This window comes from Ochotona princeps, chromosome 12, assembly GCF_030435755.1.
Source record: "Ochotona princeps isolate mOchPri1 chromosome 12, mOchPri1.hap1, whole genome shotgun sequence".
Classification (NCBI taxonomy): domain Eukaryota; kingdom Metazoa; phylum Chordata; class Mammalia; order Lagomorpha; family Ochotonidae; genus Ochotona; species Ochotona princeps.
Genome location: NC_080843.1, coordinates 51467968 through 51483652, shown reverse-complemented (window position 1 = coordinate 51483652; position 15685 = coordinate 51467968). Strand labels below are relative to the sequence as shown.

The 15685-nt window shown below is 41.6% G+C and overlaps 1 protein-coding gene across 2 annotated transcripts in view; it reads right to left on the bottom strand.

The window, feature by feature from the left end:
- Positions 1–3409: 3409 nt before the first annotated feature.
- The window catches only part of VPS36 (vacuolar protein sorting 36 homolog), a 51381-nt gene continuing 39105 nt past the window's right edge, over positions 3410–15685 (bottom strand). For both annotated transcript variants that reach the window (XM_058670825.1, XM_004577499.4), the window contains exons 5-14: positions 13782–13871; positions 13156–13242; positions 8490–8522; positions 8300–8377; positions 7536–7670; positions 6604–6669; positions 5729–5793; positions 5227–5311; positions 4303–4379; positions 3410–4214 (exon numbers count right to left, since the gene is read on the bottom strand). In XM_058670825.1, the coding sequence (XP_058526808.1) occupies positions 4121–4214; positions 4303–4379; positions 5227–5311; positions 5729–5793; positions 6604–6669; positions 7536–7670; positions 8300–8377; positions 8490–8522; positions 13156–13242; positions 13782–13871 (810 nt within the window). In that variant the 3' untranslated portion in view covers positions 3410–4120. The remainder of the gene's footprint in view (positions 4215–4302; positions 4380–5226; positions 5312–5728; positions 5794–6603; positions 6670–7535; positions 7671–8299; positions 8378–8489; positions 8523–13155; positions 13243–13781; positions 13872–15685) is intronic.

The window sequence follows — 15685 nt, the reverse complement described above, 5'->3', positions numbered from 1 at the left end:
TTCCCCCAAAAGTCTCTATGGGTGAAAGGACCCAAGTCCATTTCCAAGTGGTTGTATCCATATGCCTGGCCATTTTCAAAATAACTTTATTGAGCTGCTTGGTCACTTTTGTCTGAATTAGAATTCTTGCCAAACTGTATCATTACTGTCTTTATAAAACCAAGAAAAAATCCAAGAGGAATGATATGCCTTTGTCAGTACTGAACTATTGCGAATCCAGCTTTCAGACACCTTGCATTCTTTCTGGGTCAGATCCTCTTTCTTTTCATATCCAAAAGATCTTTTACTATTGCTCTCACAGAGTCTCTGAGCTAAGAGTTATAAAGGGCTCAGGATAGCGTATCAGGAAACAAGGAAAATGACCTGGTCTTCCTCTATAGAACAGAACAGACTCTCGCGTGTGTGAGATCTAGTTGTCCTGGAGTGATTCCCTGAGCACAGATAAGGCAGGGGCCTGGAACTCCAGGAAGACGGGCTGTGGTTGAGGGTGTCTCTTGAGAGGAGGGGAGAGGATAGACAGGTTTGCCTATCACTCACGTCACTATGCAGTGCTAGCATCCACTCAGTGCAGTCACCTCCCACGTGGCACAAGAAACCTTCCCCATGGGCAGAGCCGGGCCAGTGAGAATTCAGAAAAAGCATTATAAGGACAGTCTTTGAACTTAAAGAAATCCACTTTCTCTGTTTTCTTTAGGCTTCAGAAAGATCATTAAAGCAATCAAGTACATACGATGACAGACAGTAACTCCTACAGACTGTGGAAAGAGCTGTGTACTGGACACATTCTTTTCTAGAGCAAGCGGACCTAGGCAGTCTGATTTGGGTTAGTTGGAGTGAGGCGGGTAAGACTGTGAGAAGCAGTGAAAGGAAGTCTGGACAGCCAAGGGCAGATGTGTCCAGGAACAGGAAGTCACTCAGACTCTTCTGTGACCCCATGCCTTCCACTCACTATCTCTTGGTCCTTGTGTGCCCAGTTTACAAGGCTCTTGCTGTCCGCCATGCCTTTCCAGAACTCTCCAGCACAACTAAAAGCTCCTCTCTCCATGTTCACAGCATGGCACCTGGAACCCTTCCAAGTGCACACTTCATTCCATCTTCAGTACAGTGCGAGCTAAGGTGGGATCAAGTGGAGCCAGATTGTAAATAGGTATATATGTTGGAATTTGCTAATTCAGTACACACTGATTGAATGCTGACTGTGTGCCAGGCCCTGTTCCATGCTCCAAGTATGCATCCAACACACCCAACAAAAATTTCTGCCCTTGTGGAGGCTTACTTCATATTGATCATAAGGGATGAAGTCATCAACAGATTCACAAAAATCCAACCAGTTACTGGCCAAACCTCACCTCAACATACACTTACATGTGTAATTATGAATACTAGATTTATTGTACGTACAATGTATTCATGCCTATGTTTCACCCCATAGAGATACAAATAGTACTATGAAAAGAACTTCACTGGCAATTTAGTAAGAGATTTTCAAAGATCATTTTTGCATGTGCTCGAGTTTATCGCTGGACAATCTTCAAGCTGTGAGTCCACTATTCCAAAATGAAGCTCCTGGATTGCTGGACAGGAGGAGCCACGGTGTTTATCCAAGCATGAGGGTGAGGTGAGTCCCCAGTCTGTCAGGCTGATAACAGGGAACAAGACACAGCACATTCACACGAGCACATGAAGTCACACCAAGAATTAACAAAGAAAGCAGGGCATGACTCATTTCACATCCTTTAAAGATAATGAAAATAGAACTTGACACCATAAATATTTATAAGCAACTCTTAGTATAAAACCTAAAAGTTCTTAATGTATATGCTGAGTGTGGCTATCACTTTCATGTTTTTCAGAGTGTTTAAAAAGAACACTAAGTTAAGAAAAATCACATTAAAACTTTGCAATGATTTTATTCTATATACATTAACCAATCATTTAACCCTGAAAATGATCTTCACTTTACACAATGTAAAAAATTTTTCTTATCAGCAAATGAATAGAAATATTCCATAACCATAAAGCTACCAAGAGATTCATATTTCTAAGGGTAACGTTAGGGAAACAAAAATTAATAATTATAGCAATGATAAGCACCAACACAGAACTTTTTTGCATTTAGGGCCTGATTGGTTGCGTTTGAACATAATTCTACTAATAGGGGGCCAAAGTAACACCTTTAGTTAGCAAAGGAAAAGAAGGACAAAAAATACATTAAGACACCTGGAAATAGTGAGGAATGTTTACTTTAAGCATAAAATTTTTAAAAAAGAATAAAAAATAAAGTGAATCGTACTTGTTTTTAAATTCATGTGACATTTGCAAAGTAAATTCATGTGCCACTTTTCTGTATGTTTATTTTACACAATTCTGACTGCTGTTTCTATGTTACATAACCAAGTAAAAGAACATGTTGTGTATGCCTGCTATAATGATTATCCACGCCATCAGAGCTAGATCAGGCAGCTCCAACAGTCCTACTCACCATATTCCCAACTGGTGAGATGTTTATTTTTCTAGTGTTTAAAAGCCTTAACCAGATGAGATAGGACATATGAGGGGAGTGTGCACGTGTGTGCAGGTTTTCCAGGGCAGGGAGAGTAAGGAACCTGGACACAGACAAGACAGACAAGTTTGTGCAACTCTCATCCCTCAAAGACTTGAGCAGCCAGATGCTGGTTACCCACAAAATAAACCAGAGGCTAAACTGAATAGTCAGAGATGGGTGTGGGAAATGAGGACTAATGCAGGATGCCTGGGAACACCAGAGGGCACGGCGCAGCAACAGATGCTTTCCTGGCCAGGATCAGGGACTGGCATGCCCTGGGCGGGCGGCTGAAGGCCCTGGTGCTTCTGCAGTGGCCATTTGTGGGAGTGAGAACATCGGGGGAACCCGGAGTGCGAGCCTGGGCTGTCTCTGCCAGGTCCTGCTGGTTCTCCTAGCATGGATGCTGCCCGTTCCATAGGCTCGGTTAAAACTACCACTTCCCTTCCGCTTCCAAAGGGGTGTCCTCTTCCATTCCATAGGTCCCCCTTTGTTCCCTGAGTCTGAGTTGACGCTGACCTGGAACACACCACACAGCAAGTGACGCATGAAGTCGGGTGGGCCACCCAAACAGTACACAGGCAAGAACACTTCACTGAGGTGTTTTATCCACACAACCTCTAATGTGGAGAGCAGAGAAGAAAAAATACTACTGGAATATGACAGAAAGATTTTTTTAAAACTTAAGTGTTGAAACTCCTTAAGGGAGGAGAAAAGGAGTCATATTATTTTTCATATTCTATTTCCCATCCTTGGCTTTGAGGTAAAAGAACGCTATGGTTGCCTGAGTTTTTGTACATGCAGAACAGTCCTAGGGCATTCCTGAGCTGCTCACCTCCCAAATTTGAAATCCTAACTTTGGGCATGTTGATGCAGCTCTTTAACTCAGTTTCAAAATCGATAGCATTTTTTAAAAACATGACAACAGTTGCATTCTTTAAATGCCAACTGTGAAATCAGCATTTTTCTTAAAAGATAAAAAACTAGTTGGAATAAGAATATGAAAGTCAAATAAAATTCTCTTTTTAAAAGGTGTTTTAGTTGGTCTGGTGAAGACATGCTATGACTGCCTCTGAGATAAAGCCCTATGAAGAACCCATGTGGCAATCGGCAGGTAGGCATTCTGGTCAGGCTTTTAACCTGTACTAGACATGACTTCTTTCATAAAAATCCCCCCAATTGGGCACAACAGACACAGAGAAAAACTTCATTTACACTTCAGTGAATTTTAGTCACACTGGAATAATAACCTGTCTAAGCATGCAGCTTCTCTGTTTCCTCCCCCAAGAACTAAAACTCTCAGAGTTGGCGGGTCAAGATAAAATCCATCATCTTTCAAGTCTGAGGATTCTGCACAGCTACAGGATAACTTGAAGTTCACGTTGGCATTCCTATTCTGTCTTTTATTATGTGCATCTTCCTGGGCCATACGAGTCAAGGAGAAATTTAAAAAGTTGTAGATTAGATTCTGAAACTCTAATAAATCCTCAGCCTATGGGGGCCTATTCGTAGCTAAGCTTCATACAACCTCTACATGATGCAAGTATATGGAAGAACGGTGTTTCAGACACACAGCCCTTAGCTCTGAGTCATGAACAAATTTGGGTAAAATCGCAAGCCTTCCACTGAGTCATCTCGGCAAAGATGGCCCATTTTTTCTGCAAGCAGCAACCTGGGAACAAGAAGAAACAAAGGCAGTTACCTCTGTGTCCAGGGACACGGACCCCACTGTAATGACGCAGGGCAAGCACCTAACCCACCTTTCCTTGGCCAGGAGCACAGACATCCCCACGAGCTTAGCAAACTCTTCTGAGGTGAGGGATCCCTTTTCTGAGACCTGACGGAAACACAGGTGAAGTGTGACTGAGAAGACCTAACCGGCTTCTGACCTTAGGCCGCACGTCTTTCAGCAGATGCCAGAAATGATGTATTGCGTTTTCCACTAAAATCCCACAGTCTCTGTACAACTAAGTCTTAATCAATGCTTAAATCTACAAATCGGAAGGACCTAGAACCAAGGCAGTGAGGTCTAAAATATCAAAATACAACTCCTGTGGTAGGCCTAGAAAGTATTCAATACCCTGAAATTCTGCCTGACTGCATCTCACATGCTCCAATGAAGGGAGCAAACACAGGGGTAGCATAAAATACATGATAGAAACTATGATATAGTCTTGAGGCTTGCATCTAACTTAAAATGAGTTATTCAAATCACATACTTTCATCATGGGACTATTTCAAGTATCCTAATGATTAATATCGGCTGTTGGGCAATATTCTGTTGGGCAGAAAATTGATGCTTTTCATATTTTTTGAGCAATTATTTCACAGAACAACTTGTGCTGTTTAAAAATGCTACTTATATAGGTGTTACTAAAATTAAAAGTTCAATTGTGTATCATTTCTAATTAATAAAGTTATAAATCTGTTCTCAACACTGAGCTTCAACAGAAAACACCTCACCAATTTAGCTGTCCTGACTTAGGTTAATTAAAACTACCAATAAGTTTCACAAAACTTTGAATGTATAATTTTGCTGAATACGTCTTCATCGCTAGTGCCAGCCCATATTTAATTGGGCCTCTGAATGTTAACTTTTTAATGATGGGAAGGCAAAAGGAAATCCTGTTTCTCAAGTTGCTAAGCTCTGATGACTTCACAGCAAGGAAACGGGGCTCACATACCGTCTCCAGGGCTGAGGCCAGCATTTCCTCCTCCTTGTGGGACTGGAGCTCGATGACCATGACGCCACTGTCAAAAACTCGGAGCCTGAAAACCACAGACACCAAAGCCGGTCAGCTGGGATGTGTGTCGCTGAAGAGAGACGCTTAGTTCTTACTTTCTTCTATGCTCACGTTTGGGAGCAACAGGGACGCAAGACATAGCAACCACAAGCAACTGCACAAAACCAAAAAGCTTGAGAGTAAATGAGAAACTAGAATCTGCACACTGAAAACAGTACGGCTTGCTACTTTCTTTTCAGTAAAAGGACGATAGAAGTCACAGCTGAACCCTGTGCTTCCAAGTCCTCCAAGACCAACACAGAAGGTGGTAGGGAGCCTGATCACTCTGGCCTCCTGAGAGGAGTCCACTGCTGGTCTCTCCAAAGGGTGAATCTGGCTGTGCCGCCTGCCTGTCCAACGTGGCAGCGCAGCTAAGAGGGCTAACCTTGGGCACTTCCTTTACCTGAGAGGTAATTTCAGTGATTCCAGCATCTTGCAGGCATTCACTAAATCTTCTGGTGACAGCAACTAATGGGGGAAAAAAGTGAAATTAATTTGAACATTTTTCAATTAATTCAGTATAATCAGTGTAAGAATCATATAATTAGTATAAAATGAGCCATGAAACATTGCTTTGGACAAAGTCTTCTAAGGCAGTGTGAATTCTACACTTCCAGCACATCTCAGTCTGGATTTACCACATGTAAATGTGGCTGGCGGGTACCCTTCAGGGCAGCACAGCCTCAAGGAATCAGAGCAGGGCAGTGGTGCAGAGCACGGCGTGGAATCACAGAGGACGGTCCCAAGCCCTGTCTTTTGCTTGGCCTTGATCAAGTTGCTGAATCTAGGCATCTACTGCCTCATTCCCAATTATCCCCCAGAAGAGAATAGAAAAAGCAGCCATCTCGCCCAGTTACTGGCAGGATAAATGAAGTGTCACGTGCAGGGGTGTGAAGGGGGCCAGAGTACTCCGCTCACTCTGCAGGAACTACAGGGTCACGTGCATCCTGCAGACAGAGGGCTTTGTGCCTGAGCTCACTCATTGCAGTGCATACACACACAGCAGAAAAACCTGGGGTCTCTGTCTGAGCACTTCTTTGTAGATAAGGGAGGGTAAGTGAGCCACTCAGGGTCACTCTGCGAGGCACCAACAGAAGGAGGACACCACCCACCTCCCAGACCCAGGGCCCTGCTCTTCTCCCCTGCACCACACTGTGTCTCAAAGTAGCATCGCATTCATAACCGCTCCTCAGACTGCAACCAGCCACTACAGGGGAATTTCCATGATATTGCAAGGAAGTATAGATTTAGTTTAAAAAGTAATGATTCTAGGCTTACTTCCATTCCTCGAGCCCGGTTCACTAAGCAGTACACCTCTGTGAGTGACATTATTCCCCCTCGTTCCTAATAAAATACGAAATTTGAAAATAGTGTTAGAATTAGCAACAGCATTTTTTAAGTTTTATATACACACACATCCATCCATCCATCTCCATCCATTGGTTCACTCCTCAACACTCTGCAACAGCCAGGCATGGACCAGGCCGAAGCCAGGAGCCTGGAGCTGCATTGGGGTCTCCCATGGGGGTGGCAGGGATTGAAGCTCCTGGCTCATCTGCTGCTGCCCCTACTGGTGTGATCAGCAGGAGGCTGAGAGGGAAACACAGGCAGGACTTCATCCCAGGCACTCTTACACAGGACACAGGCCTCCTAAACCATCCCTACAATACCTGTCCCTATTTTTAGTGTTTTGGCTGTGAAATGGTCTTATGGTTGTGTTTAAAAGAGTCTTTATTATAGTTGCTGAAATATTTGCAGTTAAAATGATGTGATACCTGGAATGTGCTCTAAAAATGATTTTGAGTGGAGATTGGTTTATAGGTAAAACTAGATGATGGGCACATGGGATTCATTATATTATTTATTTTGGTATATGTTTGAAATTTTTCTTTAATGCCAGAGCCTTAATAAAGTTTTGACTTCTGGGATGCTGAAAGTCTAGATGAATCTGTATTCTGGAATTATTAACAGTATTCTATATTAAAGACTAGCTACATGAAAATACAGCTACAGAAAGAACATACATACACATCTTTTTGAAGACAAGAAAAAGTTCACATTAAATAGAGTTAGAAAGCTATAAATATCTGAAATGGAAACTAAAAACATGTTGGTTGATAATAACCACATCAGGCAGAGATCCACTCTTGAGATTTCTAATGACACAGCCGTGACTGCAGTTTCCAAGTACACTGGAGTTTGGTTCTCACCTCCAAAGGTGCCTGCAGTATCCCGGCCAGCTGTTTAGCCAGCTGCATGTGGTACTGTGTGCCAGAGCCGTAAGTTTCCCTGGTCACTGGGTTAGCTATTCCCATGCTCAGTAAGTAGGATTTAAACCTGATGGTCTAAAAGAACAAAGAAGAAAATTCACCAAAAAATTGTCACAATTTATCTCTCCACCTATACATATGAAATCCTCCATCATGAATTCAAATCTGCTCATTCATTTTTACATACACTTGTTTCTTCTATTGTGTTTCTATACTGTGAGCTATAAGGGACCCAATTTCCAGAAGTTCCTTGCAGAAATAGTTCTTGCTTCTTCTGTTTCAGTCTCTTATTTTGTAAGTTGGATAGGAAAAGAGATTAGATACTACCCAAGCTAAAATTAATCCCAGTCATATGACAAAACCAAAAACTTAGAAAGCAAAAGGGCTGTGACCACAGTATAAACAAATTTAATGAGGCACCATCATACAGATGTATAAAACAACTACTATTTTCACATTTGATCTCTCTCTTTTTACACTCCAAGGAAAGCCAACGAAATAACCTTTATCCCTCTACAAATAAACGGATTTTTATGGCTCATGATCTTTTTCTTTAACTTCTTTTAAATATATCCTCAAACTCTTAAAAAAAATATATATAAAACTACAACATGACAGTAAGAAAGCAAACTGGCAAATCCCCAGGACACTGCACTACTTCTATGTGTGGTTTCTAATGCTTTTAGAAAAAGGAACCGACTTACCTCATCTTCTGTGATGTCACCTTGTTTGTCTTTAATTTTATTAGCAATTGATTTTGATAACTCCACCATTTCCTTAGCCTGTCCAAAGAAAAGCACAGAATAAAAAGAAATGTCCCCAAAGAATCAGTTAACGTATGTTTTCCAAGACAGATCATGAACGGTACACACTTAAGAGGCAGAAATGATATACCTTGATCATTAGCTTGCTGAGGTCTTCAAAAGCCTGAAATGAGAAATAAGTTTCTGTTGGAAGATTTTAAATCTATAAAGTACCATCTGTGCTTTTCTGTGTGGGAAAATACATGAAATTTTTCTTATAAATACCAATATATTAATATACTTATTCCAGTAGTGAATCTCTTATTGTAAAAATTCAGTTTAGCAAACCATAAATATTCCAAAACAATGGCAAAAAATCCCTTCAAGTTTTCAAAGAGAAAAATGGCTATTATTGATTAATCATTCAGAAAATGAATGGTATTTGAGATGATAAAAAAAAAAAATCTTTGGCCAGTACTGTGGGTTAAGCCTTCCCTTGCAACACTGGCATTTCAGCTGTGAGCCACTGTGAGTCTCAGCTGCTCCACTTCTGATCGAGCTCCCCACCAATGCTCCTGAGCACCTGCTCTCGACCTGCAAGACCCAGATGGAGCTCCAGACTCCTGGCTTTGGCTGGCCCTGGCCATTATGGACATGTGTGGCATGAAAGATATCACATGAAAGATATCTTTTTCTGTAATGCTGTTTTACAAGTAAACAAATCTTAAAAACAAAACCAACAACAAAAACACTCTCTTTGACTGGTTTTTACTAAAATCATTTTCTCATGGGAGGTCAAGAATCCAAAGTGTTAGAAAGCTTTCCTGGTCTCCCACCAGAGATCAGGGACTTCTGAGCTAGTATGACCAGAGATTGCTTTCCTGGTGGAAAATGGAGTAGGTGGCTGCACGACTTCCTTAGGCACAAGGTGGGCTTTAATAGCAGGTATGATTTAACTGAAAATAGCAGACTCTATCTTGGAATTGAAACACTTTCTACTTAGAGCTTTGACCATAACTCAAGAAAAGCTCTCACAGAACCAACAAGTGATTCTAAAGAATAGCCATCAATTGTTTGGTTTTCTATAATAAATATCCAATTCAAAGGCATCTTCAAACTTAATCAGTCTTTGTCTACACAGACCATCTGCAACAGGGCTTTGTTAGAACAGTGCCCTGGAAGAGTCTAAGCACAGCTCACCAAGGCTAACACTGAAAACAAAGGGGAATGAGCACACACCTAACAGGAATTTCCTCAGATAAACAAAAGGCTAAACACTGGGTTCTTATCAGCAACAGCCAGCAGATGCAGGAAGCCCTTTGTGGGAAACTGTGGGCACCAGCTCTAAAACGAAGCCTGTTACAGCACTGAAATAGAGGGCAAATCACACAGCAACCTAGCTTTCCCAAAGGCAGCGAGCATTTACACACTTAGATTTTTTACTCTGAACATGTAACAAGCACATCAACAGATAAGCTACTAGAATTAGTTTCATGTTTTGCACGGAAAATTGCTTCAATTATTTACATTTTCATTGAAAATGCATGCTATAATAGTGAGCCCATATATAACACATAAGTCAGTCCTATACACACATAAAAAAGAAATCTTCTGGTGCCTTGGGGTTATTTATAAAATATCAAATAATAACAAAACACAATTTTCCACACATCAGTTATTACCCTAAAATTTGGAATTAGCCAACCATCAGAAAAAAAAATGGGCAGAGAGGCTGGCAGCCGGAGTCCAGTGGCACTGCCCGCGACGCCGGCATCCCATACGACCACTGGTTTGAGGCCCAGTTGTTCTGCCTCTGGTCCAGCTCCCTGCTCCTGCACCTGAGAAAGCTGCACCAGATGGCTCAAGTGCGACGGCCCCTGCCACCCAGGCGGGGCGTTCAAATGGAGTTCTCTAGGCTTCTCTGGCTTAACTCTTGTAAAAACAATCAAAAATTACCCACAATAAAAATTACAGCAAAATAAATTCCTGTGTTCCTTATATAATTCTATCTATAGAATCTATGGTCCCTCTAACCACAGCCAAAGTAAAATTTCACTCCAATTTACAGAAAAATGCCATTTGTTGTAAAACTGAAGATGACTGATGGCAACATTCCTTACTTTTCACTCCTTCAGTTATTCATTTCAGTAACTATTAATTTATCCTTGAATTTTTGGTTTCAGTACTTAGTTCTGTGTCTTTGTATGTTCCAGCCTCTCCCCAGCTGCTGGCTGCTTTGAATTCCAGGCTCCTGCTGTACTCAAGCCTTCCCTGTCATGTGTCCTTACTGCAGCACACCAAGTATAGACCCTGGCTGCCTGCCTGCCTCTAGCTGGTGCATCCCTGCCGTGCCAGCAGCATCCTGGGCGGGGCCCAGCACACAGCAGAAAGCAAGACAGTCATCTGAATGAGACGCGCAACAATGCAGAGTTCTTCCAGCCACGGCCTCAGTGAAACTCACACTGAAATAAACTAAGAAAAACGTTTTGAACATACCACCAAGTAAGAATGGTAGCAATTATGAAAGAAATAAATGCAGACACCTCTGCCGCCCCCAAAAGTCTCAACACAAAGTGAGGTGCCGAGGTGGCTGTTTTAAGTGCTCAGAAATAGCACCTCTTGTGACTGTGGGATGCAGTGTACTGTGGAGCTGCCCCTTGTCCCAATCCAGCCAGTCGCCCTGGGTCAGTTTCTTCTCTTCTAATACCAAAGTACTGGAATTTTAGGGGAACAGAAGATTCTTAGAAGACGGTAGCTATGGTGACATAGCTTCCGCATCTCTCTGTATCACAGCATGAAAACCAACAGGGCATGGGGTGATTATTGGTGCCTGCACCATCCCATCTCAGTGCTTGGGTCTGAGTCCCAGCCCGCCCCTGGTGGCACACCCACACACCCTGGGAGGCAGTGGGTGATGGCTCAAGCACATCTGCAAAAGACCCGGGGGAGTCCTGCACTCCCAGCCTCAGGCGCTCAGTTCCAGGTGCTGCGGGAATGTGGGGAATAAAGCAGCAGACGGAAATCTGTCTGCCTCTTAGATAAATTAAAAAAAAAAATTTTTTTCAATTAGTTAATATGACTTTTTTAAAAAGCCAGCATTTGGACTTTCATGCATGAGGAATATAAATATACCGGCTTTGGGAATGCTGATACCATGAGCATCTCCTGGCTCCTTTGCTACAGAAGGAGCTTCAGACGAACTAAAACTGCCACGGGACAGCTGGGATAAAGAGAGTGCATAGTGGCTGAATGCTCAGACTGCAGACAGAGCTCACATATTTTTCAAGTAAACAAAGAATAAAGAGAACACATACCAAAAGCCTTTCAGCTACTTTACTAATTATTCACGTGATGAAAGAACACAGCGTCACCTCTATCAGTGACAAAGGTTTTGAACATGAATCCGACCAAGCCTCTGGATCCAGCTACAGATTTGCAGAAAATACACAAGACCAAAGAACGTATAAAACTTTGCCAAAAACACACAATCAGAAAAACCAGTATTCCGAGCACCGAATAGCTCAAATGCCCTGGTTCCTCAGCAGTAACCTTTATGGTCAGCTACTGAGCCCACATTAGATATTAAATAGCCACTTGCGGTTTAGATTTTTTTTGACTAACATACATCCTTGACATTTTTTCTGAACCGTTCCCAACAACTAAATGCAAGTATTTTCAGATTAGGGATGTTCAACTGATAAAGCCTATACAAATATTACAAAAAATGCAAAAAGAAAAAATGAAACCTGAAATTGAGAAATTGACATTTGAGTCCCAAAAGCACTGTGGTTCTCAGTCTGTATTATAAAACCCAAAGAATTACTTTATAGCATCAATTCATAAAAAACCAAGACCATGGGTGGTCTTGACACAGTGACTTTTAAGGATGCTACCTGGGGAAATCTACACCCAATGTCAGAGTACCTGGTTCATGATCTGGACACTTTACTTCCAAAACAGATCCCCTGTTCATGTGTACCAGGGAGGCTCAGGTAGCTGGAGTGCTTGGCAACCATGTGGGTGACTTCGACTAACTTCCAGGCTCCTGGCTTAAGCCTTGCCTAGCCCCGACTGTCGCTGGCATTTGGGAAGTGAACCAATGGACGGAAGATTTCTCTCCATTCTGCTTGCCTGTCTCTTGTTTCTCTGTTTGCTTTTTAAATAAAAAAATGAAAGTAAAATTTTTAAGCTGTGTTTTTATACAAATAGGAAAAGATCAGTGTCATGTTTAGATTCATTATCTAATTACAAAACCGAATGCATAACTGGTGTTCTTCCCTAGAGTTCTTCCCCCTGCACCTGAACATTCTCATACATGATGATACTTCAGGACCACTGGACCAGGATCAGGCTCAGGGCTGTCCCCTACCAGAAATGAAGAGCTGGCCTGAGCCAGTCTCACCGTCTCAGCCTGGGCTCCCCTGGTCATCAACATAAGGCTGTATAGGGGATGTCTGGCCTGGGGCAGTGGCCTAAGAACATTTTGATGCACTTAAGTTCATGAAACTTTCAAAATAATTATATCTATAAAAAGTATCCTCCAACCAATTCCACCTAGACTTTAAAATCTATAGACAACATTCAAAGATGTTTTCTAACACAAATCTACATTTCTTTTAGAAAAGTCTATTAAAAGATGTTTTGATTGAACTGTTAGTCTAAAAACTAGACTTGTACAACACACTAGGAGAAGGGGTAGCTCGACATCAACAAAGTATTTTACAAATTATAGAACAGAATTAGTCACAGCTAGATCTAAAAGAACAAATACGAGGCTTTAAAAAAATGGCTGAGCAGTTCTTGTGTCTAAGGGTTACCTCAGAAATGTTTTTGTCAGTTTCTTTCCTTTTTTCTTCCAGTTTCCTTTCAATGCCTACAATTCCTACTGCCCTTATTCTTCCTGGCTGGAAAACAAAAAGTAGAAAATAAAACATGCAAAATAGAAAGGAAATACTGTCTCGTCACCCACTGCATTGTATTTTCAATGGTGGGAAAGGACCCACAAAGAACCGAAGGGAAACAGCACACAATGACATCAACACTTCCTTCCAGAACACCGCTCTGCTGCTGCCTCTGCACCGTGACCTCCACATCATGAAAGAGAAACGCAATCTGTAGTAAATGCATACAGGCTGGTTTCTTTTTTTTTTAAGTTTTAGATATAAATTAAGTCTCCTGTTGACTTCTGTTCTTTGGTAGGTTATCATGTACCAGGCAAGTACAGTCTTAAAGTATAAATGACTGTACTTAAAACGTTGGTACTTGCCAGCTTTTAGCCATGTAAGAGCCGGTCTACAGTGGATAACTGAATCAGAGTAGGTGCTATGACTCAAAGTAGCACTGGTCTGTTTGGGAGACAGTTCTATAGTCACAGAGTCTTATTTCTGCTGATGTCAGTACAGAGTTGAAAAACACTAGATTAGCAAACAGTTTTTAAACCTACCTGGGAGCCTCTACTTGTCTGTAATGACTGGGAAACGGGCATAGTCTCCCATCTTCTCTGTATCATTTCTTCTGATAAACGCCTGTGAAACTTATACAAATACAGAAAATTTAAGTGAGACAATTTGGTGGTGGCATGTTTGTACAAATCATTGTTTACATTTCTTCAGTTTAAATATCTGTAAAGTCATTTGCAAAAACCCTAAGATACCCACAGACATCAAAGAAAATCAAAGGAAGTTCTTTTCTTGGAACAACCTCACAAATCAAAACAAAGGGAAAAAAAAGAACAGATCTTCTATATAAAGACAGTTATTCTCAACAAAGGGATGAGTGACAATGAAATAAATACTTATTTTAAATAATCCTGCATATCTGGATTATTTTCAATCTGTAGTAAAACATACACAATGCCAGGAAAAATACACACCCATTTTCCACGAAGGCAGTACAGAATTTGTCCAGTTAAAATCTGAAGTCAAAATTTAGAGCCAAAACATGCCTATTTGCAAAAAAGTAATCAAACATATTTTTCAGTCGCCATAAGAATGATTTAGTCAGGGGCCCAGTACAGTAGCCTAGTGGCTAAAGTCCTAGCCTTGCATGCACCAGGATCCCATATGGGCACTGGTTCTAATTCCAGCAGACCCACTTCCCTTTCAGCTCCTTGTTTGTGGCCTGGGAAAGCAGTAGAGGATGGCCCAAGGCTTTGGGACCCAGCACCTGTGCGGGAGACCCAGAAGAAGCTCCTGGCTCCTGGCTCCTGGCTTCGCATTGGCTTAGTACCGACCACTGTGGCTGCTTGGGGAGTGAACCAGCAGATGGAAGATCTTCCTCTCTGTCTCTCCTGCTCTCTGGATACTTGACTTTCCAATAAAAGTAAATAAATCTTTAAAACAAATGATTTAATCAGGCCTGGCTTGATGGCTTAGTGGCTAAATCCTCACCTTGCATGTTCCAGGATCCCATATGGGCACCGGTTCTAATCCCCGCTTCCCATCCAGCTTTCCATCCAGCTTGTGGGCTGGGAAAGCAGTCGAAGACAGCCCAAACTCTTGAGACCCTGCACCTGCGTGGGAGACCCAAAAGAAGCTCCTGGCTCCCGGCTTCAGATCGGCTTAGCTCAGGCTATTGCGGCTACTTGGGAGTGAACCAGCGGACAAAAGCCCATCCTCTCTGTATCTCTTCTCTACATATCTGCCTTTCCAATAAAAATACAAAACAAATCTTAAAAAAAGAAAAAAAAAGAATGACTTCAGTCAATCACTTATTTTTGCTTGGTAGCTCCCATGGTAGAAGCACTGAATGAAGTGCTGTAGAAAAGAATACGAAGATAATAATGAAACGGATGGGAAAAATAACACGCACTTGCAAATGTCTTAAGAATAATTACAAGGGATTTGTTAAGTAGGATATATACATCACTGTACTACAGAATCAGTACTTAAGTGATTAAATTTGTATGGTGTTCATAAGACAAGCTGCTAATTTAATGCTAGTGAGCTTTCCAATGCAGCAATAAACACTCCCCTGCATTATCCAGGCACACTTAAAAATTTGTGGAAAACGAAATTGAAAGATTGCAAAATATTTTGAAACCCATGCACACTTTGTTCATAGTACACATTTTTCAGAAGCTTTCTGAAGCACCTTTATATGCATAGATTTCAAAATATTTTCAACAAGATGAATTTATATTTTAATTCTGCTTTCCAGAAATTTTTCTAAGTACTGAGTTCTCTGTCCCTTTAATTCAGCTATTCCTTTGAAAATCCTACTAGCAGCCAGGTGGCATGACCTAGTACACTCCCAGACACAGCTCCCCCTGTGACAACACCCTTCTGCTTCCCATTCCCAATCAAACCCAGAGTTCATATTCTCCACTTTCCTTGATAAAGTTTAAGA